Source organism: Mobula birostris, chromosome 1 (genome assembly GCF_030028105.1).
Source record: "Mobula birostris isolate sMobBir1 chromosome 1, sMobBir1.hap1, whole genome shotgun sequence".
Taxonomy (NCBI): domain Eukaryota; kingdom Metazoa; phylum Chordata; class Chondrichthyes; order Myliobatiformes; family Myliobatidae; genus Mobula; species Mobula birostris.
In genome coordinates this window covers 165,515,247-165,542,035 of record NC_092370.1, presented here as the reverse complement: position 1 = coordinate 165,542,035, position 26,789 = coordinate 165,515,247, and the positions used below count along the sequence as shown (strand labels likewise).

The window sequence follows — 26,789 nt, the reverse complement described above, 5'->3', positions numbered from 1 at the left end:
GTTCTAAAATGTGCAGACAAATCATCGCAAATTCTGGGTTGTCAACACCGTCCACATCAGAAACTGGAAAAGGAAATGTGATTGTGAGATATACTTAACATGCCGATGTAGAGGGGGACAACCTTTTGTGCACAGTTTGAATTCCTTTGTGCACCAGTACCAAAAGATGTGTGTGCATGCACACACCTTAGAGAGAACATTGCAGATAGTGCAGGAGAGCTTCACTGAGATTAAAGATGAGCTATATGAGCTGATGGAATTGAGAGCAGGAACTGGGTGCTAAATGGCCTGTACCTGCTTCTGCTTCTTGTACTATGCTCTTTATGTTCAGCCAAGATCTTGTCCGACTCTATCTATTTATCTTCCTTCAGACATGCAACATTGAACAGTTTTTCCATTCCTCCAAATGGAACCTCCAGTGTATCACACACAAAATGCTGGAGGAACTCAGCAGGCCGGGCAGCATCTTTGGAAAACAGTACAGTCGACGTTTCAGGCCAAAACCCTTCGGCAGGACTGGAGAATAAGAAACGAGGAGTAGATTTAAAAATGGGAGGAGGAGAGTGAGGAAACAGAAGGTGATAGGTGAAACTTGAAGGGGGAGGGATGAAGTGAAGAGCTGGGAAGTTGATTGGTGATGGAGACAGAAGGCTATGGAAGAAGAAAGAGGGAGGGGTAGCAGCTGAGGGAGGCGATGGTGGCAAGGAGTAAGGTGAGAGATGGAAAGGGGGTTAGGAAATGGTGAAGGAGGGGGTGGGGGGCATTCCCGGAAGTTTGAGAAATTGATATTAATGCCATTAGGTTGGAGGATACCCAAACAAAATATAAGGAGTTGTTCCTCCAACCTAAGTGTGGCCTCATCATGACAGTGGAGGAGGCCATGGATGGACATATCAGAATGGGAAGTGGAATTAAAATGGTTGGCGACTGGGAGCTCCTGCTTTTACTGGTGGACGGGTCATAGGCACTCAGCAAAGCGGTCTCCCGATCTACATCGGATCTCACTGATATACAAGAAGCTACACCAGGAGCACCAAACACAGTGTATGACCTCAACAGACTCACAGGTGAAGTGTCACCTCACCTGGAAGGACTGTTTAGGGCCCTGAATGGTAGCGAGGGAGGAGGTGTCCGGGCAGGTGTAGGACTTGGTCCGCTAGCAAGGATAAGTGCCAGGAAAATGTCAGTGTGTATGGATGAATGGACAAGGGAGTCACGTAGGGAGCGATCCCTGCAGAAAGCAGAAAGTGGGGGGAGGGGGGTGGGGAAGATGGGGTTGGTGATTTGATTCTGTTGGAGGTGACAGAAGTTTCAGAGAATTATGTGCTGGATGTGGAGGCTGGTGTGGTGGTAGGTGAGGACAAGAGGAACCTTATTGTTGGAGGCTTGGCGGGAGGATGGGGTGAGTGCAGACGGGCGTGAGCCACAGTTTGGTTCTTTCCTGCACTGGTGGCCGAGCTTTCCAAGGTTTGGGCCCCTAGAGATGGAATTCAAACCTGTTTGTTTCACTCCTTTCCCTCTGCTTAAAAGCTCTTTGAAAACCTATCTCTTTCAACTTTTCAGTCAACCATCCCAATCTCTTTCTTACTCTGTGTAAACAGTGCTACTGTGAAGCACTTTGGGTCTGTATTGAAGTATTAAAAGTGCTATATAATTATAAATTAATTTACTAAATAGTCAGTTACAGATGTACCCAGCTTCATTCTTAGCATGCTGTTTTGAAGGTCACTAAATTCTGATGGAAGATTTGTTAAATAAACGTGGTCGAAAGACTTTTTTAAAAATATAGCTCCCCTCCAATATCATTCTCTTTCCTTCTGTCTTTCTCTTGTTTGCACTAATGTTCTTTCTCTTTTCTACCTCTTCCTTTCCCATTCACCCCCTCCCCATCATTCTCCTCCTCTCCCCCCTGCCCTGTTGTCCTCCTCTCCCCCATTTCTTTTCCTGTACACACAGTATTTGCCTGTCTGGGCTAAATGAGCTTCTAATCAGTCCTGGTCTATTTAATTATGTTCTAGTCTTCAAAGTTCAAAGTACATCAGTTATCTAAGCATTTATTCAGTATGCAAACTTGAGATTTGTCTTTTTGCGTGCAGCCACAAAAGAAAGAAACCCAGTAGAACCAATTCAAAGACCCACGCAGCAAAGACTTCTGATTACTCTATTTACTGTACTTTGCTCTATTTCCGCACACCCTGGGCCAATGGTGCTGCTCCACAGAATTCCAGAGAACCGCATCGAGCCCTGATCGAGAGAGAAGCATTTCCATGCTCTCAAAAAAAAATCCGTGCTATTCAGCAAGTGAGTCAGGAAGCTCCAGTTCCTCTCAAAGTAAGTGCAGGGAAGTCTCCCCTGATACGTCAAAGTCACTGAAAGCAAGTTATTCCTACATTGTGAATTGCGGGATCTTGGTGTGCACATGCTGGTTGGTCAGAAAGCTACTTGTGGCAACCTGAAAGCCATTAGGTACTCTACTAGCTCAGCCAGCAGTGGCAGAGAGTCTGACTACACTTTACTCTCTGTGAAGTCTCAGTTGACAGATCCAGGCCATGTATTCAAAGAAACAGCCCTGGCTCTAAACAAACAGACCTGGCATTATTAACCCTTTTTGACTGCCTGACCCTTGCTTGGTTGTCCATTCCGTGAGCTGAAATGGTTTTCATTTGAGCACACAGCTTCCTGGGCTCTTGTGGCTAGATCTGTTTACCCAGACTGTGGGAGCACCTTCCCATCTGTTTCCCTGGGCCAGGGCTGGTCTTGGCACATCACAACATGTGGGAGTGTCGGCTCCTGCTCTGTTGTTCACAGTTTTTCTCTCCTTCCTCCTCCCCAGATAGCAGTCCAGCCTGTTGTTCCAACTGCCCAGCTCTTCCAGAATGAGTCATAGAGAGATAAGCAGGCAAACAGGCCACTTGGCTCACTCAGTGTGTGTTGACCATCAACACCCTTCTACACTGATCCCACATAAGTCCCACTGTTTTGTATTCTATTGACATTCCCTTTAACTGCATAGGTCCTACCATTCTTGGAGGCCAGCAGACCTCTGGAGTTCTCTGCCCACAAGAATGATGCAGATAGGAATATTAAGCATATTTATACTTATACTTTACTTTTATTGTCGGCAAACAATTGATACTAGAGCATACAATCAGCACAGCGATATTTGATTCTGCGCTTCGCGCCCTCTGGAGTACAAATCGATAGTAAATATTAAAAATTTAAATTATAAATCATAAATAGAAAATAGAAAAGGGAAAGTAAGGTAGTGCAAAAAAACCGAGAGGCAGGTCCGGATATTTGGAGGGTACGGCCCAGATCCGGGTCAGGATCCATTCAGCAGTCTTATCACAGTTGGAAAGAAGCTGTTCCCAAATCTGGCTGTACGAGTCTTCAAGCTCCTGAGCCTTCTCCCAGAGGGAAGAGGGACGAAAAGTATGTTGGCTGGGTGGGCCATGTCCTTGATTATCCTGGCAGCACTGCTTCGACAGCATGCAGTGTAAAGTGAGTCCACGGACGGAAGGTTGGTTTGTGTGATGTGCTGCGCCGTGTTCACGATCTTCTGCAGCTTTCTGCTTTTGGACAGGACAACTTCCGTACCAGGTTGTGATGCACCCTAGAAGAATGCTTTCTGCAGTGCATCTATAAAAATTAGTGAGGGTTTTAGGGGACAGGCCAAATTTCTTTAGCTTTCTCAGAAAGTAAACGGACTGGTGGGCCTTCTTGGCTTGGACTCTGCTTGGTTGGACCTAGTCAGGTCATTTGTGATATTGACCCCAAGGAACTTAAAGCTTTTGACCTGTTCCACTTGCGCACCACTGATGTAAATGGGGTCGTGCGGTCCGCTACTCCTTCTGAAGTTAACAACCAATTCTTTTGTCTTGCTGACGTTGAGGAATAGGTTATTGTATTCGCACCATGCCACCATGTTCTTAATTTCCTCTCTGTACTCAAACTCATCATTACCTGAGATACGGCCTACAATTGTGATGTCACCAGCAAACTTATATATTGAGCTTGATGGAAACTTGGCTACACAATCATGGGTGTACAGTGAGTACAGCAGGGGGCTGAGTACACAGCCTTGTGGGGCACCGGTGCTCAGAGTGATTGCAGAGGAGAGCTTGTCCCCTATTTTTACAGCCTGGGTCCTGTCTGTGAGGAAGTTGAAGATCCAGCTGCAGATCTGAGTGCCAAGGCCCAAGTTAATTCCCAGGTTGTTTCCTGTGATGGAGGGAGTCTAGTACGAGAGGGCATGACTTAAGGATTGAAGGGCACCCATTCAGAACAGAGATGCGCAGAAATTCTTTTAGCCAGAGGGTGGTGAATCTATGAAATTTGTTGCCACGGGTGGCAGTGGAGGCCGAGTCATTGGATGTATTTAAGGCAGAGATTGATAGGTATCTGAGTAACCAGGGCATCAAAGGTTATGGTGAGAAGGCGGGGGAGTGGGACTAAATGGGAGAATGGATCAGCTCATGATAAAATAGCGGAGCAGACTCAATGGGCCGAATGGCTGACTCCTGCTCCTTTGTCTTATGGTCTTAATTGAGGGCTATGGAAGAGGAATGGAGACCGATATAGATTGACAGTGTTCATATTGAATGATAAGGCTGGCTAGAGTGGCTGACTCCTGCTCTTATTTTCTTGTGATACATCCATGCCCACATTTCATCAGTGTTAGAATGCGCCTTGTGTAAAGAGCTCACACGCCCCAAAACTTGTGCATAAATGGAAGCACTTTCTTTCCATCCGACGTTTCCACCCAGCAACTGGATAACTCTCCAGCCAGCCAGTGACAGCATCATATCAGTATTCAAGCTTTATCGCTGTTGAGATATTGTTAACATTCTAATCTGAGCAAATTGGTGGGGGGGGGGGCGGTGGGAATGTTCAATGGGTGGTGAACGATTATGCTCTCTTCTCACTGCTGCCATCAGGATGAAGGTACAGGAGCCTCAGGACTTACATCACCAGGTTCAGGAACAGTTATTAACCCTCAACCATCAGGCTCTTGGACCAGTGGTGATAACTTCACTCAGCTTCACTTGCCCATCACTGAACTGTACCTCCAACCTATGGACCCACTTTCAAGGACTGTTCATCTCATGTTCTTGATATTTATTGCTTATTTATTTTTTTCTCTTTTGTATTTGCATAGCTTGCTGTCTTTCACATTCATTGTTTGTCTGTCCTGTTGGATGTGGTCTTTCATTGATTCTATTGTGGTTCTTGGATTTACTGAGTATGTCTGCAAGTGTTGTATATGGTGACATATATGTACTTTGAACTTTGAGCCATTCAGAGCATCAGGAAGCACAGATTATAAAGTTGTTGATTGTCAGGATGTTAATTGGTCCCCATTCCACCAGGGGATTAGACACTGCTTTGCTCCCCTCCCCCACTCTCGGAAACAAGAGCCCCCTGGTTCTTTGAACATCAAATGCTAAATTACATTTATCTCTCTCTGGTCTGGGTCAGGTAACAAAAGCAAAGATGAAAAAATGATAGTAAATCCAGCTGCTGTTTTGTGTAGGGTAAGCTCAGGCTTGGATGGTGAGGCTAGTCTGGTAGTCCAGTTTTGTGAGTTAATGATTGAAAAACTGACCACTTCAGGACCTCTCTAGAAATGCTGGGGCTTTATAAGATAATGGTCAGACTGCACTTGGAGTATTGTGAGCAGTTTTGGGCCTCTTATGTAAGAAAGGATCATTGAAGAGAGTCCAGAGGAGGTACGCGAGAATGATTCTGGGAATAGAAGGGTTAATGCATGCGGAGTGTTTGATGGCTATGGACCTGTAGTTGCTTGAGTTTTGAAGAAAGGGGGGGATGACAACTCATTGAAACCTATGGAAAATGGAAACACCTAGATAGAGTGGACTTGGAGAGGATGTTCCCAAAAGTTGGGGAGTCTAGGACCAGAGGGCTAATGGAGATAGTGGGTGGGATTAAGCTGTGATACCATTGTTAGCTATCAAACTGCCGGACATTGTGCTGGATCTTGCTTGCACAATGATAGAATCGGAAAAGAGCCAGTGTTAAATTTTCAATGAATTAACCAGAATAAGAATCAGGTTTGTACCATTGGCATCTGTTGTGAAATTTGTTGGTTTGTGACAGTAGTACAGTATAAGGCGGGTCCTGGCACCTTAAAACTAGTGTTTTGGGTAGATGGAGCTCATCAGCCTGAGAAAGCAGTCCATCTAAGAGAGGGAAAACTCTGATTTCAAACTTCAGCTGCCTTGCGGCCATACCCACTCATGGGAAAGGCTTCGGGAGTAAACCCTGAGAACAAATCCGGAGCTGGAGTCCCTAAGGCAGTCCGACGTTGCCTTCAACCTCGTTCTGGCAACTCCTGCGACGACACTGGTGCCAAGCTGTATCGGCCCTTGCCCTTACCTTGGACAATATCGATGTCGTGGAGAGGGGCAACTGTCGGTCTTCTATACAACCTTGCCCAGGTCTGCGCCCTGGAAACTTCCAGGTGCAGATCCACGGTCTCGCGAGACTAACGGATGCCACCATAGTACACTAAATATTACTATAGGTTAAATAATAAATATATAAAATAAATAAATAATGCAAAAATAGAGCTAAGTAGTGAGGTAGTGTTCATGGGTTCAGAGACTGTTCAGAAATTTGATATTAGAGCAAAGGAAGGAGAAAATCGTGCAGTGTGTATCCTCAAGTTCTTGTACCTCCTCCCTGATGGTAATGAGAAGCAGTCATGTCCTAGATGAAGAGAGTTCTTAATGATGAGTTCTTGAAGATGTCCTCGAAGGTGTTGAGACTAGTTCCCATTCAACATTAATTAGCCTTGCCAATGGAGCCAGTCAGAGAATTTTAGAAATGGTCGTATCGCAAGGTTGGAAGGCATGGAGTGAATGGCACATGGTGTGAGTTAGCAGCATAGCACCAGATCATCTTAAGGCGATGACAGGTGACAAATGGGTGGAACTAGCTGCAAACACACTGTGTTGGTACCATCTTTTGGATTTGTTTGTGTCATGGACACCATTAGAAGGGGCTGCATTCACTCCCAGGTCTCCTCGTGAGTTAATGGGGAAATGATACTGTCTGGCTGATGAAAAGGGGGGAAAATGTTGTTTTGCATAATTGAAGATTGCCACCTATTTAAGACTTTATTAAGCACTTACTTTAATTTAGAAATCTGGGTGAGAGTCAGAGTTCCATGGTCCAGGGCTCATGGCAGAGAGTTGGTCTAGAGCTTGTGAGGAAGCTGGTTGAATTGGAAATGTATTTGACATGAGCAATATTAACCTAAGCTAGGATATGGTGGGGCACGTGGCAGAATTAAGATGGAAAGGCTGGAGTCTCTTTACCCAGTTTACCATGAAGGCACTGGACTGTCCTTATACACTGTGTCTTAGACACATCCTGCCAGATACACTAATAAATGCTTAGCTTGGCAGGCCTGGGTTTTGTGGCAACTCAGACTTGCTGTAGCAACACCGGGGAGTTAGAGTCTGCCAACTTCTTTTTTTCCTAAGGAGTAACAGAGGGAGCTTGTATTTCTACAGTGCCTTTTTATGGCTTCAGGACATCCCAAATCATTTTAAACCTAATTACATACCTTTAAGATGTGATCACTGTTTTAACTTTAGAAACTAGTTGAAAGCTTTACAATGTCAAGGTGCTAGATAATTTCAAGTAAATGCTGCCTAGTAAGTGTTGGCTATGTAATCAAAGAGTATTTCCGGTCTTTATGCTTTAAGCAGCAGTTTCTTGACTTATGAAGCAATGCACTGAATGTGCACTTAAGGGGTGATTGCCTGCAACCTATTCTTTCCAAAAATAGTGACAGAGATGCACTCAACACACTCAGTTCCCCTGACTGAAAATGTCCATTATAAAATTATATACAACTCACCCTCCTTGACACATAACCTTTATACATCTGGAGAGCCAAAAGACTGCAGATCTGGAATCTGGAGGACAGTTAAAACACTGGAGGAACTCAACGGGCCAGGCAACATCTATGGAAGGAAATAGGCAGTTGACATTTTGACAAGACCCTTTATCTGGACTTTAGTTAACGTGACTGAATATTGGAGCAGTATTGAGGGGAAGATTTTGCATTTGCTTATTTGAGAAGAATTTTACAGGGATAATGCAGGGTGATCTTTTCTCCATCTGCCCTTCTGTGATGAATATTTGTTGGAGAGTTGATCTTTAGCCTACTTGTGCCAGATGCAATGTTGAATAGGTGGAGGTAAGAGTTGATGAAGCACGTGATTGGCCACAAGGTGCAGCAACAGACCAGTCATGCTTCCATCTCGGGCTACTGAGGGAGACATGTTTTAATGTTCAACGCGCATATCTGGTATTTGCTGAATGGAAGCTTCTAGCTCTTGTTTCTTTTGGATCTATTTTTGAATGGCGTGCAACTAAGTGGGCTCCTGCTCAGGTTAATCATCTGCTAAACCAGTGCAGTCAAATGAAGGCTGGCGGTATAGGCCCCACTCTGTTACACCTCGATGAGCAGCAGCTATGCCATTTGAAGGACTAATCTAGGAAATCTGCATTGCAGCCAGAGCAAATGAGGAATGGGGGCGGGTGCGTGGGTGGTGAGTGTCAGCAGAACGGAGGCCTTTTTTGTTGGCTAAAAGAAAAATAAGGAAGCAGAATTGTGTCTGATTTGTTCATAACAGTATCATACGGTGAGTGACGTGGGCTGGTGGATGCACAGTACAGTAGCGGTAGCAGTAACCTTACAGAACTGTTCCAGTCCAAGAGGAGAGATTCTGCAATGTGTGCCAGCTATTAAGTGCCCTGCAGTTCTACAACACCATCGTCCCAATTCCATTTCCTCCTCTGCCTTGGACAGTAAAGCAGCTTGCGCTAATCAATATCATCCCAAGTTGTGGGCTGCATTTGAGAAATCTAAGTGTTAGTTATATTCAGATAGAGCCAAATGGCCTTTCTCTATGATCTTTGCCACCAGCTGTAGGGGACTGGCTCTCTTCAGTCCAATTCGCCCAAGAGATTGACTAAATGTAGGAAGCTTTCATCGTGGAAGAAGACTTGTTTGGCCTGTGCATTTACTTGTACTCCCCTGCTCTTTGTTGACAATCTGCAGTTCATCTCCGAGCAGTGATTTCCTTTGAATATGGTTGTGTTAGTTTATATAGTTCCACCTGTCCATTCCAGACGGTAATAATTTGCCAGTCTTGGGGAGAAAAATAAAATCCTCATTTTTGTCTCTGAATCCCATGTAGGTTTTCTTAAATTCTTCTTGCCTGTTAAGATGTATGAGGAGGCCAACTAGCTCATCAAGTCTTTGCCAGCTCCCATTCCCCGACCTGTTCATATACCCATTAATTCCCCCAACCCCTCTAATTTTCTGCCGGCCACCTACACACAAGGGGCAGTTTACATCGGTCAATTAATCTACTAATCTGAACATCTTTTGGATGTTGTAGGAAACCGCAGCACTGTATGGAAACTGACCCAGTCACAGGGAGAACGTGCAAACTTCAATTAGACGGGGTGGGGTGGGGGAGCCATAATCACTAGAGTTGTAGGTCAACAGCAATACCTGCTGTGCCACCATGCCAACCTCTGGGTATTCATGCTAATGCCACAACAACGGTTTCCATCTATCTTTTCAGCTCAATAATTTTCAATGTTTCCAACAAATTCCCCTTTATCCTCTCTGCTCAAAGGAAACATGCAAATCCAAGTTCAATTTTGCATGTTTGTTGTCATGGTTTGTTTACGTGTTCCCAGGGTATAAATGGCATGAAAATTAGCATTATTCAGCAGCATCTCAGTACTTACAAATTCAAGTATAAACTTACATTAAACTAAATTATATATAACTTACATGACAAAATAATCAAAATAAACACAACAACACAAATGAAAATTGAGAGAAAGTAAAGCCTGTAGTCTGAGGTAGTAAGGTTTTTCAGGTCAGTTCAAGAACTTGATGCCAGTGGGGAAGAAGCTGTCATTGAAACTTGAGGTCTTCGGTCTCCTGTGCTTCCTGTGTGATTGCAGCATTGGGAAGTGGGCGCAGCCTAGATGGATGGTGTCCTATATGATAGATTGAACCATCCTCATGAAGATATCCTCTGGAGGGGAGATTGTACCCATGGTAGCACTGGCTGAGTCCGCCGCTCTCTGTAGCCTCTTGTGCTCCTGCGGCATTAGAGTTTCCATACCAGGCCACGATGCAAACAGAAAGAATAATGTATGACGTCCTTAACACTAATCATGCGAACTCCGATGCTCCTCTCCTTGATTCTGCCAGCATTTCTCCTCGTCCCGCGGCCCCTCGTCCCAGTCCCACGCCCCCTCCTCGTCGTTCCGCGCCCCCTCCTCACCGTCCCGCCCCTCCTCCCTATCCCGCGCCCCCTCCTCCCCGTCCTGCCCACTCCTCCCCGTCCCCCACCCCCTCCTCTCTGTCCCGCCCCCCCCATCCCGCCCACTCCTCCCTGTCCCACAAACCTTCTCCCCGTCCCGCACCCTGTCCACCCATCCAACCCCCGTCCACCTGCCCCGTCACCCCTCTCTTTCTGATTCTATGATCTTCTCATGTTTGTGCCCCATCCCTTTCACCCCCAACTCCCTTTCACCCATCTTTGTCTCCTTTCTCTTTCCTGACTCTGTCCACCCACCTGACACACAGGTTACAACCCCACCCCCATCCTCCATCCAACATCTTGTTCCAACTAGCATTCACCTTTCTCTTCTCCTCTAATGGTTCCCATTTTCACCTCCTTCGCTTAGCCAAATCCGGCACTGTTAGCACTTTGTGTTCCTCCCTGCCTACCTCCAGCAGCTGTCTTCCAGCTTCATTTTCCCCTTTCATCACTTTTCTGTTTTTCCCTTCCCTTTCTCCCTCTTCCCCCTTCCCCCTCCCCAACTACCTCCCTACCTGATGCAACCTGTCTCTCACCTTACAGCCCTCTCTGTCCGTAAGTCACCTCCTCTCTGTACTGGCCATCTCACCTCTCCACCTTCAGTCCTGATGCAAGGTTTCAAACTGAAACACTTCTTTCCTCCCACAGAGGCTTCTTGACCCATTGACTTCTTCCAGCAGATTGTTTTTTGCTCCAGGTTCCAGTATCCGTAGTTTCTTGTGCCTCCATCTTGCCCTAATGTTTCCCTCCTAAGGGCAGAGAGCTCGGTCAGCACACTGTTTCTCAGGGCAGCTCAGTGATCAGTGCCCAGATATTCAGCTCTGGAATAGGGCTGGAATCCATGACTTTCTGTCTTAAGAATATAAGCACATGAAGCAAACATAAGCTCAATTTCCAATTAAATGTTTCATAAAGAAATGTATTTCGTCCTGTGAGAAAACTGACCTGTACGAGTGTGCACACAGGTGGAGAGAGGGGTTATTGTCCTTTGTTTCTACTTGATATGCAGCGGGGCTGAACTGGGATTTGGCATGAAGAATGCCTGATTGACAATTTCCTGCATCGTTAGAAGGTCTGTTCATCCAAACACAAAGCCCAGAAAAGGCTGGGGAAAACCGAGACAGCCCACTGGAGCATCAAGCCAACTCAAGATGCACCTCTTCATCTTCTGCAGCTGCTGCTGATTGGATGGTTCGTCACCTTCGACCTTTGCACTTCGGCCTTTGTGCAAGCAAAACTCAGTGCTATCAGAAGCAAGCTGCAAGGCGAGCTGCCCAAGGTGAGGAAATGGGAACCTTTGAGGGCTGAGGTGGTTGGATGTGGTCATGGCTTGAAGACCCATTCCAGAAATCCAGGCCAACAGTTAAGTTAAGAGTATAATTTTTAAGCTGAGTTGTTAAACTATTAATTGAGTAGAATGAAAAGGGTCACAGGGGACTATTTGTAGTAAAAAAGAGGAGTTCTTTTAAGTGTCCTGGCTGATAATTATCCCTCAGTCTGCTTATTATTGCATTCCTTTATGTGGGAGCTTGTTCACTGTAAATTGTCTGCTGTGTTTATAAATTGCGACAGGTATTTTGTTGGTTGTGGTGTGTTTTGAAATGGCATTGGGTACCACTGCTTTTCATGGGAACTACGGGTCAGTAAAACCATTTATGAGGTGCGTACTGCAGAATACATTATTAAACCACAGTTGGTCTAAAGTATAAAGGAAACGTGTAGAAACAGTCATTTAAATGCCATGGAAGTTGAATTGAGATTAGGTTACATGCTAGTTTATAGGCAACGTTCTTTGTACTTTTCCTGTGTTTTATCCCTGGGTTTCTGATTACACGCTAGAAATAATAAGGTCAGTCTGAAATGCACAAAGTATTTCTGTTCAGTGTTATAACACCTGCTTCTTATGGGCTGACTACTACCTCATTTCCTTTTTCCACTTGGTCGTTTGAGTCAGCATTATTTCCAAGGTTGGCGATGAAACCAGGTACAAAGAGACAGGACCAATAGGCCTATTAGTTGCATTCATGCTCCCCCACCACCCTCTTGAGGGTGGCACCGTTCTGGCTTCTCTGGCCCTAATGAACTGGCATTGTGCCAGCCTATATCCTGCAGCCTCCAACGGCTCACTGGTAGCAGCTTTGGGTTACATGGGAGTTTTTAGGCGACATTCTTTGCACGGTTCCTTGCCTCAGTCAGGAAGATGTGAGCTTAAGTCTTGAGCCCATATTCCACACTGTCGGATTTCCATCTTTTTGAACAACACAGCCTTTTAGAGCTTAGACATCAGAATTAAATGTTGATTAGTTGGCCACATTGCATTTTCTGTTTCGTGTGTGTGTGTATGCATGAGTGAGAGGCGCAATTTCCTTTTGAAAATTGGTTACTATTAAATGTTTTTCCTCTGCCCTCTGAAGCAGTGCATTCCACAGCAAACAGCTGTGTTTTCAGAAGAGAAACCTTCTGTATGCCTCCTTGCCAACTTCCTTAACCCTGTACGCTCTGGTTACCGACCGATCTGCAGTAGGGATCGTTCCTCTCTGTTTGCTCTATCAATACCTGGTGTAACTTCGACCTCCTGTTGTTAAACCTCCTTCATTCTTCTCTCATTCAAGGAGAACAATCACATCTTTTCATAACCCATCTACAAGATCATTCATTCTCGCTTAACCCCAAGCCATCCCTGAGGTTTCATAGTGTATTGGGAGCCACTAACTCTTTGGTGAGTTGGGGTGGGGGTGGAGCTGCTAGTTAGATGTTAGAATATAAACTATTTTCACATGGATGGATATCTCCCCTCATCCGAAAGACACCCTGATCTCATTACAGCCTACTGGGAGGGACTTTACGGGGGCCACCATCCTCTGACATCAACCCCCCTGTGCACTTCCCTAAGGAACCTCTGCAAGGGTAGGCAGTGGTTGTCCTTAGCAGATGCCACTGGAGATGTGCCATGTTCAATTTTGTATTTGTCCTAGTATTAGTCAAGGACAGAATTCTGTGACCTCTAGTGCTGTTCACTTAGCTGGCCTGCCTCCATGCACTCTCCAGTGGATACCTCTGAAGCCAGTGCCTTCAGGAGAAGATGAAGGACAATTGCAAGGGATTTTAGAATTAAATGAGTGCATCATATTGTGGTGGATTAAGTTATGAAGATAGGTTACAACAACCTGTCTTCTGTTGCTTGAGGGTGGTAGATGTAGGAGAGGTGGAGATGATGCTGGGATCCATAACGAAAGATGTAATGCAGAACACTTGGAGAAGAATAATGGGATCAACATGGATTTATGAAAGGAAAATCATATTTGACCACTGGCGTACTTTTGAGGATGTGATTAGAAGAATAGATGATAGGGAAACCAGTGGGTATGGTATATTTGTACATCTGCTCTCACTCCATCCTCCCACCACCCCATTAGGAATAGGGTTCCCCTGGTCCTCACCTACCACCCCACCAGCCTCCGGGTCCAACATATTATTCTCCGTAACTTCCGCCACCTCCAACGGGATCCCACCACTAAGCACATCTTTTCCTCCCCCCCTCTCTCTGCATTCCGCAGGGATCGCTCCCTACACAACTCCCTTGTCCATTTGTCCCCCCCATCCCTCCCCACTGATCTCCCTCCTGGCACTTATCCATGTAAGCGGAACAAATGCTACACATGCCCTTACACTTCCTCCCTTACCACCATTCAGGGCCCCAAACAGTCCTTCCAGGTGAGGCGACACTTCACCTGTGAGTCGGCTGGGGTGATATACTGCGTCCGGTGCTCCCGATGTGGCCTTTTATATATTGGTGAGACCCAATGCAGACTGGGAGACTGCTTTGCTGAACACCTACCCAGTGGCCACACATTTTAATTCCACATCCCATTTCCATTCTGACATGCCTATCCACGGCCTCTTCTACTGTAAAGATGAAGCCACTCTCAGGTTGGAGGAACAACACCTTATATTCCGTCTGGGTAGCCTCCAACCTGATGGCATGAACATCGACTTCTCTAACTTCCGCTAATGCCCCACCTCCCCCTCGTACCCCATCTGTTACTTATTTTTATACACACATTCTTTCTCTCACTCTCCTTTTTCTCCCTCTGTCCCTCTGAATATACCCCTTGCCCATCCTCCGGGTCTCCCCCCCCTTGTCTTTCTTCCCGGACCTCATGTCCCATGATCCTCTCGTATCCCTTTTGCCTATCACCTGTCCAGCTCTTGGCTCCATCCCTCCCCCTCCCGTCTTCTCCTATCATTTTGGATCTCCCCCTCCCCCTCCAACTTTCAAATCCCTTACTCACTCTTCCTTCAGTTAGTCCTGACGAAGGGTCTCGGCCTGAAACGTCGACTGCACCTCTTCCTAGAGATGCTGCCTGGCCTGCTGCGTTCACCAGCAACTTTTATGTGTGTTGTTTGGATTTTTAAGACACTTTATAAGGTCCGAAACAGAAAGTTGGTCAATGAGATTAGAGCACATGGAATTAGGGGCTAATATGCCCAGCAAAATCTGTTACTGGAGTGGAATTATAAACACAAGAAAGTCTACCGATGCAGGAAATCCAAAGTGAGACACAAAAAATGCTGAATGAGCTTAGCAGGTCAGGCAGCATCTATGGAAATTAATAAACAGTCAACGTTTCGGGCTGAGACCCTTCTTCAGGACTGAATAAGATGGGGGAATATGTCAGAATAAAAAGTTGGGGGGAGGGAAAGGAGGAGAGCTAGAAGGTAATAGGTGAAGCTAGGTGGGTGGGAAAGGTAAAGGGCTGGAGAAGAACGAGATGGGAGAGGAGTGTGGACCATGGGAGAAGGGGAAGGAGGAGGTGACCCAAGCTGAAGTGATAGGTACATGAGAAGAGGTAAGAGACCATAGTCAGGAATAGAAGAGGGGAGTGGGAGGGAAGTTTTTTTTTAATGAGGAGAAATCGAAATTTATGCCATCAGGTTGGAGGCTACCCAGATGGAATATAAAGTATTGCTGCTCTACCCTGAGGGTAGCCTCAACTTGGCACAAGAGCAGGCCATGGCCCGACATATCGGAACTAAAATGTTTGGCCAGTAGGAAGTTCCACTTTTGGCAGATGGAGTGGAGATACTCAACGAAGCGGTCCTCCAATTTACAATGGGTCTCACCGATGTAGAGGAGTCTGCATCGGGAACACCAGACACAACAGACAGCCCCCAGCAGATTCACAGGTGATGTATTGCCTCACCTGAAGGGGCTGTGAATGGAGGTGAGAGAGGAGGTGAATGGGCACTTAGAATGCTTGCAGGGAGGGACAAATGGATAAGGGAGTCATAGAGGGAGAGTGGGGGGAGGTAAAGATATATTTAGTGGTAGGATATGTTCAGTGGAATTAAATGGAGCCTTCTCAAACTGGCAGGCTGTGACTGGTATGGTACTGTATGGATCATTGCTTGGGCCCCAGCTGCTCATGACGTGTCAAAAAGGTTGCATAGAGGATCAAATGCCAAATTTCTAAGTTCGCTGATGCTACAGTTTTAGTTGGGTGTGTGAGGATGAAGGAGCGTGTGAGGACACATGGACAAACTGAGTATGTGGGTGAAAACATGGTAGATGGAATATAGTGTAGGAAAATCTGAGGTCAACCACTTATGTACATTAAAGAAAAAAAGCATATTAAATGGTGAGAGATTGCATAGTCCAGAAGTTCAAAGGAACCTGGGTGGTCTTGGACTGAATGCCAAAAGTCAGGTGCAGGATGAGATGAGAATTCATTGAAGCTAACAACATTCTTAAAGTGCTTAACAGGCTGGATGCAGCAAGAATTGAGGAAGGCAAGTGTTATGGTAACCTTTCTTAGGAGAGGATTTGAACACAGGAATAATGCAATAACGGAGAGGCTTTGTAAAACCACATCCAAGGGTCAAAGGTTCATTTTATTGTCAAAGTATGCATGTACAATACAACTCTGGTATTCGTCTTCTCCAGACAGCTATGAAATAGAGGGGAAAAAACTGTGGGAGTTGTCGAAAGGAAATATATCAAGCCCTTCCCTCGCAAAAAAAGTGACAATAACAGCAAACCCCCAACTCCCCCCTCACAAAAAAAAGGACTACACCATAGAGTTTTATTCTTTACCTAAGAAAGGACGTGCTTGTAATAGGGTCAGTGCAGTGAGGAGTCACTGCCCAAGCTGCAAAGTTAGCAGCTTTGTCACATGAGAAGAAATTGAATAGACCATTTTTGTTTGGTTTATTTTTGTCACAGGTACTGAGGTACAGTGAAAAGCTTTTGTTTTGCATGTAATTATTACACCAATCATTAAACACAATGAAAAAAAAAGTTGGAGAGACATGATGAGGTAGATTGGTAGAACAATAGTCTGAAAACTCACCTTTTAGCTTATGAGAGGAACATTTAAGAAACAATCAGATAGGAGCTGTCCTTGAATCTGGTGGTTCACAATCATGCTTTTCTCTCTTCTGTCCAATAGGAGAGTGGAGAAGAGAGAATAACTGGGGCAAGAAGGGTCCCTGATTACGTTGTCTGCTTTCCTGAGGCAGCAGATAGATAGATAGACATACTTTATTGATCCCGAGGGAAATTAGGTTTCATTATAGTTGCACCAACCAAGAACAGAGTACAAACATAGCAATACAAAACCACAAACAATCAAATAATAATATAATGTAGACAATCAGATAATGTAGATAGAGTCACTGGAGAGAAGGCTGGTTTGCATGACTGGGCTATGTGCACAGATTTCTATAATTCCTTGTGGACTGTCATCCTTTAGATTTTAGAAGGATGAGTTAAGAATTCATTGGAACTAACAAAATTCTTTAAGGCACTTGACAGGCAGGATGTAAGGAAGGTGTTGCTCCTGGCTGAGGAGTCTCATTTCGGAATAAGACGTAGGCTGTTTAGGATTGTGGTGAGGAAAATTTTTTCAATCAGCGTGTGGTGAAACTTTGGAATTCTGTACCCCAGAATGGTGTGGAAGCACGGTCATTATGTTCAATCAAAATAAAGGTTGATGGACCTATGAGCACAGGAAATCGAGATATGGGACAGCGCAGTAAAATGATGCTGTGGTAGACTACAAGCAGTGATCTTGATAAATGGTGAATCAGGCTTAGAACGTCATATGGTTTATTCCCTAAAACAATGAGATGTAGGAGCAGAATTGGGCTATTTGGCCCAATGAGTCTGTTTCTCCATTGAATCTTGTTTGATTTTCCTTTCAACCCCATTCTCCTGCCTTCTCCCTGTATACCCCCTAACGAGCAAGAACCAACCAGTCCCTACCTTTAAATATACCCAATGATGGCCTCCACGGCTCTTTGTGGCAATGAATGCTACCAATTTACCACCCTCTGGGTAAAGAAATGCCTCCTCCTCTCTGTCCTTCGACTTTGAAGTTGTGAGCTCAGATCTTAGACTCTCCTGATGGAAACTTTCTCTCTTTGTCCACTCTATTGAAGCCTTTCAGAAACTGGGAGGCTTCAATGAGGTCCCCTGAACTCCTGTTCCTATTTCTTATGTCATGAGTGATCTAATCAGGCCGATTAAAGGGATTCGGAAAGAGAGAAAGGGAACCTTCCACTCAGTAGCGTACAGAGTTGTGTGTGGGGAAGGGGTACAGTTTGGAGTGGCCTTTCTTTAAAACTTTGACTGTTTAGGAATAAAATCTGAAAACACAATACTTCCAGTTGAGTAGTACAAATCTGAAACACCCTCTCCATCAAAGCTGTGTGAGCATTAAGATGTTCAGAAGGAAGGTATATAATTTTCATAAAAGAATGAGAATCTATGTAACAAAAAAGAAAGAAAATTATCTTTATATAAAACAGGAAAAAATATGTAAAAGAAGAAGGGAGAAAACAATGATATAAAAGAATAAAAAGAATTATAGAAAATCTGAGTTGATTGTTGTTAGGTGGGGGTATCAAGGTATGATATGGAGGTACATATCTGCTAATTGAATTATGGAAAAAGTTGGTGTCCTCAATAGTCTGCTTCACTTCTCTTTGTCCCTTAATCCCAGTGCATGCATTTCCCCCTACTTACCCTGTTTCTGCTCCCTTCTTCGTTCCCTCCTTGCTTGGAGTCTGTGTGTATTCTTCCCACCCTGATCCTGCCTTCCCACCCTCTCATGGATCTATCACCCCTTCATAGCACATCAGGTCCTGGCTCCCTGACTGCACTCGTTCCTCCTCACCTCCCCTCCTCTGGTGCCCTCATGCCCCTATCCTGAAACTGTTTTGTACTAATCACTTGGTGCCTAGGTCTCTTACTGCACAGGTAGTCTGATGTTTCACTGATTGTTCCTTGATACTGTAATTAAAGACTGCAGAAGCAATGTTTGATTTTGAGCCAGAACGCCTGCTGTTAAAGCTCAGATTTCACACTGATTGAAACACGACAATTCTTATATACTCCTATTTTATCTTGCTCATTGCCAGTTCAAACAAGTGATGGGCATTAATTCCTTGCATTTGGGAGGTATTTAAAAATCATTGCGATTTATTACAGAGTACACAGAAAATCTACTTCCTCCAGTGGGAATACTAGAGTGGGGGATAAACTGTGAAGTAGATTTTCAGATGATATCTCAAATCCTGGAATGAACTAAACTGCTGCTGCAAAAAGCTACTTTTTAAGGTATTTATACCCTGGGTATGTTTGCCTATAAGCTTGAATAAATTCTCTTCACCTTGCACCGCTGTACCATTGAGAGTATACTCACCAACTGCATCTCAGTGTGGTATGGCAATTGTCCCGTATTGGACCGCAAAGCACTCCAGCATGTGGTGAACACTGCCCAGCGGATTATCGGCACTCAGTTGCCCACCATTGAGAACATCTACCATATACGCTGCCTGGGCAGGGTGAAAAGCATTATCAAGGATGCATCTCACCCTAACCATGGACTTTTTACTTTCCTCACATCCGGTAGGTGCTACAGGAGCCTCCGTTCCCGCACCAGCAGGCACAGGAAAAGCTTCTTCCCTGAGGCTGTGACCCTGCTGAACTTCACATCACAGAGCTAAGCAGTATTGCACCCATATTGTATTGTCTCAGTACCTTTCTATTTGTGTGCTGTAGCATTTACTTTTTATTCGCAGTTATTTTGTAAATAACATTATTCTTTGCATTTCTGGTTAGCTGCTAACTGCATTTCATTGGCTTTGTATCTGTACTCGGCACAATGACAATAAAGTTGAATCTAATCTAATCTAATCTAAGTGCTGTTGCCTGGGCTCAATTTGAGTTTTGCTCAGGGGCACAGTAGAGGGACGTGTAGTAATGGTGGGCGGGTGGCTCGAGTTAGATTGTAGCTGATCTGTGGCTTGATAGTTGGACCCCAACAATCCTTCCTCCCAGTTCGTGGGAACGGGCTATTTGGCTGACTAGGGCAACTAGCACCTTCCTCAGTCTGCCCTCATCTGAATCCTTGACTGCAGTACCTGGGCCAGAACCCTGGATGATTACCTTCCTCGTTCCTAGTCAGTTTCAGGTCTGACTAAAAGTTAGGCAACCTCGGCCTTGAACCTGGGAGGGTTGCAACAATGCAGAAAAGTTGCAGAGCTAGTAGAAAAATACAGGTTCAGCCCTAGTCAACGTTCCCTCTATTTTTTTTTACAGCTGCCCAGACCAACTGTTGCTCTGAGCAGGAAATGTTTACATGCCCTGAAAACCATGCAGCGCTTTAATAAAACATGATATTAAAAAAAATTGCAGCTTCACAGCAACAAAGGCTAGGTGCGCGGGAGCATTGCAGTTACTGTGCGGCCACACAACTTAGAGGGAACAGTGGTCCTAAGCTAGGATGCCTTCAGTGTGGAGTTTGCATGTTCTCCCCTGGACCGTGTGGGTTTCTTTCCTCACTCCAAAGACACGTTGTTTGGTAGGTTAATCAGCCACAGTAAATTACAGATGAGTATACAGGTGAGGGGTAGAATATGAGGGCAAATTGATGAGAACAGGAGAGGAATGGAATGGGATCAGGCCTTTTGAGGGAAGCCTTTCTTCAGTAATATCAGCAACCGACTCACTCCTGATGATTTGCCGCATCCTGAGTGAGCTGAGGAACACAAACCAGGCTGTCACATTGCATCGGTTTGTAATTAATGAGTCTCATGAGTGTTTCTCCTCCATTAAACAAGGTACCATGATATATCACCTTTTAAGGCAGTAAAGCAACCTGCTTCTCAGAACTGTAACCTGACATCCAAGTAGAGAAAGGTGACCTACACATTTTCAAATGGGTAGGCTTCAGCGAAAGAAATTTTATTTCTAAAGTATCCTGCCAAAGTCCAGTAAGAGTCAAATTTTCTACAGTAAATGAAGTACTTGTGAAGTGAAAGTAGAAATGTCAGATACAAGGGACTGAAGACCACATGCAAAATGCTGGAGGAACTCAGCAGGTCGGGCTGCATCCATTGAAAAGGATACAGTCAACGTTTTGGGCCGAGATCCTTCTTCAGGACTGAGAAGATGATGCTGGAATCTGGAGCAACAATCTGTTAGAAAAACCTCAGCAGGTCAGGCTGATCTGTGGGAGGGAAGAAGAATTTCAGGGTTTCAATCTGGAGAGCTGACAATTCATTTCCTCCCAGTGATGCTACTTGACCCGCTGTGTTCTTTTAGCAGATTTTTTGTTGCAGTAGAAATATCACACCCTGTGTTCAAGAAAGATTGAATTGGCCCAGATGGCATTGACTTAAGGTCCACTGTCCATTTCTGTGCCTTCTACAGATGCTCCCTGACCTGCCCAGTTTGTGCATTGTACCAGATTCCAGCATATTGTGTCCTGCTTGGATTGTGTGGGTTGATTGTATGGTCATTGGATGAGGATAGGATAGTGCCCACTGCATCTTCTCCTCTCCCAGCCTTGGTGATGTCTGTCAGTCACTTGCTATCCAGCTGCACAAATCAGTAAGGACACACTGGCTTGCATTGTCTGGAATTACCCTGAGCACTTGTAATTGTACTACAATTTTGGAGGAGAAAGTTTGTGAGTTCCAAAGAGAGAAACCTTGCCAGCGAGCACTGTGAGGGTCATGTTTTTTGACTTCTCCAGTGTGTTCAACACCATCCGCCCTGCTCTGCTGGGGGGGAAGCTGACAGCGATGCAGGTGGATGCTTTCCTGGTGTCATGGATTATTGATTACCTGACTGGCAGACCACAGTACGTGTGCTTGCAACACTGTGTGTCAGATAGAGTGATCAGCAGCACTGGGGCTCCACAGGGGACTGTCTTGTCTCCCTTTCTCTTCACCATTTACACCTCAGACTTCAACTACTGCACAGAGTCTTGCCATCTTCAGAAGTTTTCGGATGACTCTGCCATAGTTGGATGCATCAGCAAGGGAGATGAGGCTGAGTACAGGGCTACGGTAGGAAACTTTGTCACATGGTGTGAGCAGAATTATCTGCAGCTTAATGTGAAAAAGACTAAGGAGCTGGTAGTGGACCTGAGGAGGGCTAAAGCACCGGTGACCCCTGTTTCCATCCAGGGGGTCAGTGTGGACATGGTGGAGGATTACATATACCTGGGGATACGAATTGACGATAAACTGGACTGGTCAAAGAACACTGAGGTTGTCTACAAGAAGGGTCAGAGCCATCTCTATTTCCTGAGGAGACTGAGGTCCTTTAACATCTGTCGGACGATGCTGAGGATGTTCTACGAGTCTGTGGTGGCCAGTGCTATCATGTTTGCTGTTGTGTGCTGGGGCAGCAGGCTGAGGGTAACAGACACCAACAGAATCAACAAACTCATTTGTAAGGCCAGTGATGTTGTGGGGATGGAACTGGACTCTCTGACGGTGGTGTCTGAAAAGAGGATGCTGTCCAAGTTGCATGCCATCTTGGACAATGTCTCCCATCCACTACATAATGTACTGGTTGGGCACAGGAGTACATTCAGCCAGAGACTCATTCTACCGAGATGCAACACTGAGCGTCATAGGAAGTCATTCCTGCCTGTGGCCATCAAACTTTACAACTCCTCCCTTGGAGGGTCAGACACCCTGAGCCAATAGGCTGGTCCTGGACTTATTTCCATCTGGCATAATTTACATAGTATTTAATTTTTTATGGTTTTATATTGCTATATTTATACTCTATTCTTGGTTGGTGCAACTGTAACGAAACCCAATTTCCCTCGGGATCAATAAAGTATGACTATGACTATGACTAAATGGAGATTTACAGTTAGTACCAGTCAGCTGATTTGCCACTGTAACTTGCCCCTTAGTGTTAGTTCTTTTACTCCAATGCTTTCCTGGCTGGTCACCCACCTTGTAATCTCTTGACAATATCCATTGTTGTGTTTCTCACACCAAGTTCCATCACCACTGATCTATATTGGTGCCTGGCACACGACAGCTGTAGTTGCTAAGGTGCCACATACAGTAATAGGTTTGTCATTAACACTGGAGGTAATGGACTAATGGGTGTGGATAGATATTATGTAAGTAGCAGGAAACAAAATAATAGCAACAGAAAATTTAAAAAAAACGTCTGTGGTGGAAATCTAAAAAAAAAACAAAAAATGCTAGAAATATTCATCAGGTCAGGCTGCCTCTCTGGGAAGAGAAACAGATCTAACGCTTCACCTTGATGCCTTTTAGTCAGAATGGTCTTGCACCAGACCACATGGTAGCATGGCAGTTAGTGTAACACTTTACAACACCAGCAATTGGAAGGTCTGGTTTCCATTCTCACCACTGTCTGTGTTGTTCTCCACGTGACCCACGTGAATTTCCTCCGGATGCTTTGGTTTCCTCCCACATTCCAAAGGGCTGAGGTAGTAAGTCATAGGTATGCTGTGTTGAAGGCAGATACGTGGTGAAACTGTGAGCTGCCCCCAGCACATCCTCGGACTGTGTTGGTTGTTGATGCCAGTGATGCATTTCACTGTATGTTTCAATGTACATGTGACATATAAAGCTAATTAAAGATCATTGAGGCCTTCTGATGAAGGGTCTTTGATCTGAACTTTAGCTCTATTTCTCTTCTCTGATATGCAAAGTAGTTCCAGCATTTTCTGTTGCTAGTACAAGGACTACTGCTTTGCCTAACACGTGGATATATTAAAGACTTGGAACTTGGGTGCAGAGGGTACAATTTTGTAATCTGTAGATAGCAGGTGGCATTTAAGAATCTGTTGGGATAGACACATGGATATGCTGGAATGGAGGGATAGGGATCATGAACAGGCAGAAGTCTGTTTGATACAGACATCATGAGATGGAGAGCCTGTTCTTGTGCTGTACTGTTCTCTTATATGAGACTTCAAAGTTAAAAGTAAACCCATTATCAAAGTACATACATGTCACTACGTACAACTCTGAGATTCATTTTCTTGCAGACATACTCAATAAACCCAATAACCATAATAGAATCAGTGAAAGACCGCACCAACAGGGCAGACAACCAGTGTGCAAAAGACAACAACTGTGCAAATACAAAAAGGAAAAAAAAGAACAATAATAATAATAATAAGCAATAAATATCAAGAACAGAAGGTGAAGAGTCCTTGTAAGTGAGTCCATAGGTTGTGGGAACAGTTCAGTGTTGGAGCGAATGAAGATGAGTGAAGTTATCCCCTCTGGTTCAGGACCCTGATGGTTGAGGGGTAATAACTGTTCTTGAACCTGGTCGTGGTGAGTCCAGAGGTTCCTGTACCTTCCTGATGGCAGCTGTGAGAAGAGAGCATAACCTGTGTGGCTGGGGTCTCTGATGATGGGGGTTGTTATCCTGCAACAAGGCAGCTCACATAGATGTGCTCAATGGTGAGAAGGGCTATATCGGAGATGGACTGGGCTGTATCCATTACTTTTTGTAGGATTTTTCATTCAAGGGCATTGGTGCTTCCATACCAGGCAGTGATGCAGCCAGTCAATATACACCACACATCTATAGAAGACAGTCAAAGTCAAGGCAAATGTTTGCAACTCCTAAGGAAATAGAGGTGCTGCTGTGCTTTTTTTGTAATTGCACTTACGTGCTGTGCTCAGGACAGGTCCTCTGAAATGATAGCACCGAGGAATTTAAAGTTACTGACCTTCTGCACCTGATTCCTCCAACGAGGACTGGCTCATGGATTTCTGGTTTCCTCCTCCTGAAGTCAATAATCAGCTCCTTGGTCTTGCTGACATTGAATGAGAGGTTTGTGTTGTGGCACCACTCAGCCAGATTTTCAATCTTCCTCCAACATGCTCAGGTGAGGGAAGGGGAAAGGGCAGGCAGAGCAGGGTTCCCTTGTGGCCATTCCCCTCAACAACAAGTATACCACATTGGATACTGTTGGGGGGGATGACTTACCTGGGACTAGCTGCAGTAGCCGGATCTCTGGCACTGGGTCTGGCTCTGCAGTGCAGAAGGGAGGGGGGAAAAGAGGAGAGCGGTAGTGATAGGGGACTCGATAGTTAGAGGTGCAGATAGGAGGTTCTGTGGTCGTGACAGAGAATCCAGGATGGTTTGTTGCCTCCCAGGTGCCAGGGTCAAGGATGTCTCTGATCGATTGCATGACATTCTGAAGTGGGAGGGTGATCAGCCAGATGCCATGGTGCACATCAGTACCAATAACATAGCAAGGAAGAGTGAGGAGGTCCTGGAGAGTGAGTATAGAGAGCTTGGTAGGAAGTTGAAAAGCAGGACCTCGAGGGTGGTAATCTCAGGATTGCTACCTGTGCTACGTGCCAGTGAGGGTAGGAATAGGATGCTCTGGAGGAGGAACAAGTGGCTGAGGAACTGGTGTAGGGAGCAGTGTTTCAGATTTCAGGATAATTGGGACCTCTTCTGGGGCAGGTGGGACCTGTACAAGAGAGACGGGTTACACTTGAACTACAGGGGGACCAATATCCTTTCAGGGAGGTTTGTTAATGCTATTGGGGGGGGCTTTAAACTAGATTTGCAGGGGGATGGGAACCACAGTACCAGAGCTGACAGTGTGGCTGGGGTGAAAATAAATGATGTTAAAAGTTCAAGCAAATCCACTAATAGAAAGGTTGTGAGTGGTGGTAAAAATCTTCTGAGGTGTATATATTTCAGTGCTAGGAGTATTGCGGGGAAGGCGGATGAGTTGAGGGCATGGATTGACACGTGGAATTATGACGTTGTAGCAATTAGTGAAACTTGGCTACAGGAGGGACAGGACTGGCAGCTTAATATTCCAGGGTTCCGATGTTTCAGATGTGATCGAGGCAAAGGAATGAAAGGTCGGGGAGTGGCATTGCTTGTTAGGGAAAATATTACAGCAGTGCTCAGGCAGGACAGATTAGAGGGCTTGTCTACTGAGTCCTTGTGGGTGGAGCTGAGAGACAGGAAAGGTATGACCACATTAGTGGGATTGTATTACAGACCACCCAATAGTCAAAGAGAATTGGAAATGCAAATCTGCAGAGAGATAGCAGGCAACTGCAGGAAACATAAAGTTGTGGTGGTAGGGGATTTTAATTTTCCATATATTGATTGGGTCTCCCATACTGTTCGGGGTCTAGATGGTTTAGAGTTTGTAAAATGTGTTCAGAAAAGTTTTCTAAATCAATATATAGAGGGACCAACTAGAGGGGATGCAATATTGGATCTCCTGTTAGGAAATGAGTTAGGACAAGTGACGGAAGTCTGTGTAGGGGAGCACTTTGGTTCCAGTGATCATAACACCATTAGTTTCAACTTGATCATGGACAAGGATAGATCTGGTCCTAGGGTTGAGGTTCTCAACTGGAAGAAGGCCAAATTTGAAGAAATGAGAAAGGATCTAAAAAGCGTGGATTGGGACAGGTTGTTCTCTGGCATGGATGTGATCGGTAGGTGGGAAGCCTTCAAAGCAGAAATTTTGAGAGTGCAGAGTTTGTATGTTCCTGTCAGGATTAAAGGCAAGGTGAATAGGAATAAGGAACCTTGGTTCTCAAGGGATATTGCAACTCTGATAAAGAAGAAGAGGGAGTTGTATGACGTGTATAGGAAGCAGGGAGTAAATAAGGTGCTTGAGGAGTATAAGAAGTGCAAGAAAATACTTAAGAAAGAAATCAGGAGTGCTAAAAGAAGACATGAGGTTGCCTTGGCAGTCAAAGTGAAGGATAATCCAAAGAGCTTTTACAGGTATATTAAGAGCAAGAGGATTGTAAGGGATAAAATTGGTCCTCTTGAAGATCAGAGTGGTCGGCTATGTGCGGAACCAAAGGAAATGGGGGAGATCTTAAATAGGTTTTTTGCGTCTGTGTTTACTAAGAAAACTGGCATGAAGTCTATGGAATTAAGAGAAACAAGTACTGAGATCATGGAAACTGTACAGATCGAAAAGGAGGAGGTCCTTGCTGTCTTGAGGAAAATTAAAGTGGATAAATCCCCGGGACCTGATAGGGTGTTCCCGTGGACCTTGAAGGAGACTAGTGTTGAAATTGCAGGGGTCCTGGCTGAAATATTTAAAA

General features: G+C 45.0%; 1 protein-coding gene across 1 annotated transcript in view; it reads left to right on the top strand.

Annotated features, from left to right (window-relative positions):
* The first annotated feature begins 694 nt into the window (after positions 1 to 694).
* The window catches only part of LOC140193710 (pleckstrin homology domain-containing family G member 3-like), a 171,543-nt gene continuing 145,448 nt past the window's right edge, over positions 695 to 26,789 (top strand). Inside the window, exons 1-2 of the mRNA XM_072250911.1 lie at positions 695 to 712; positions 11,560 to 11,752. Of these exons, the coding sequence (XP_072107012.1) occupies positions 695 to 712; positions 11,560 to 11,752 (211 nt within the window). The remainder of the gene's footprint in view (positions 713 to 11,559; positions 11,753 to 26,789) is intronic.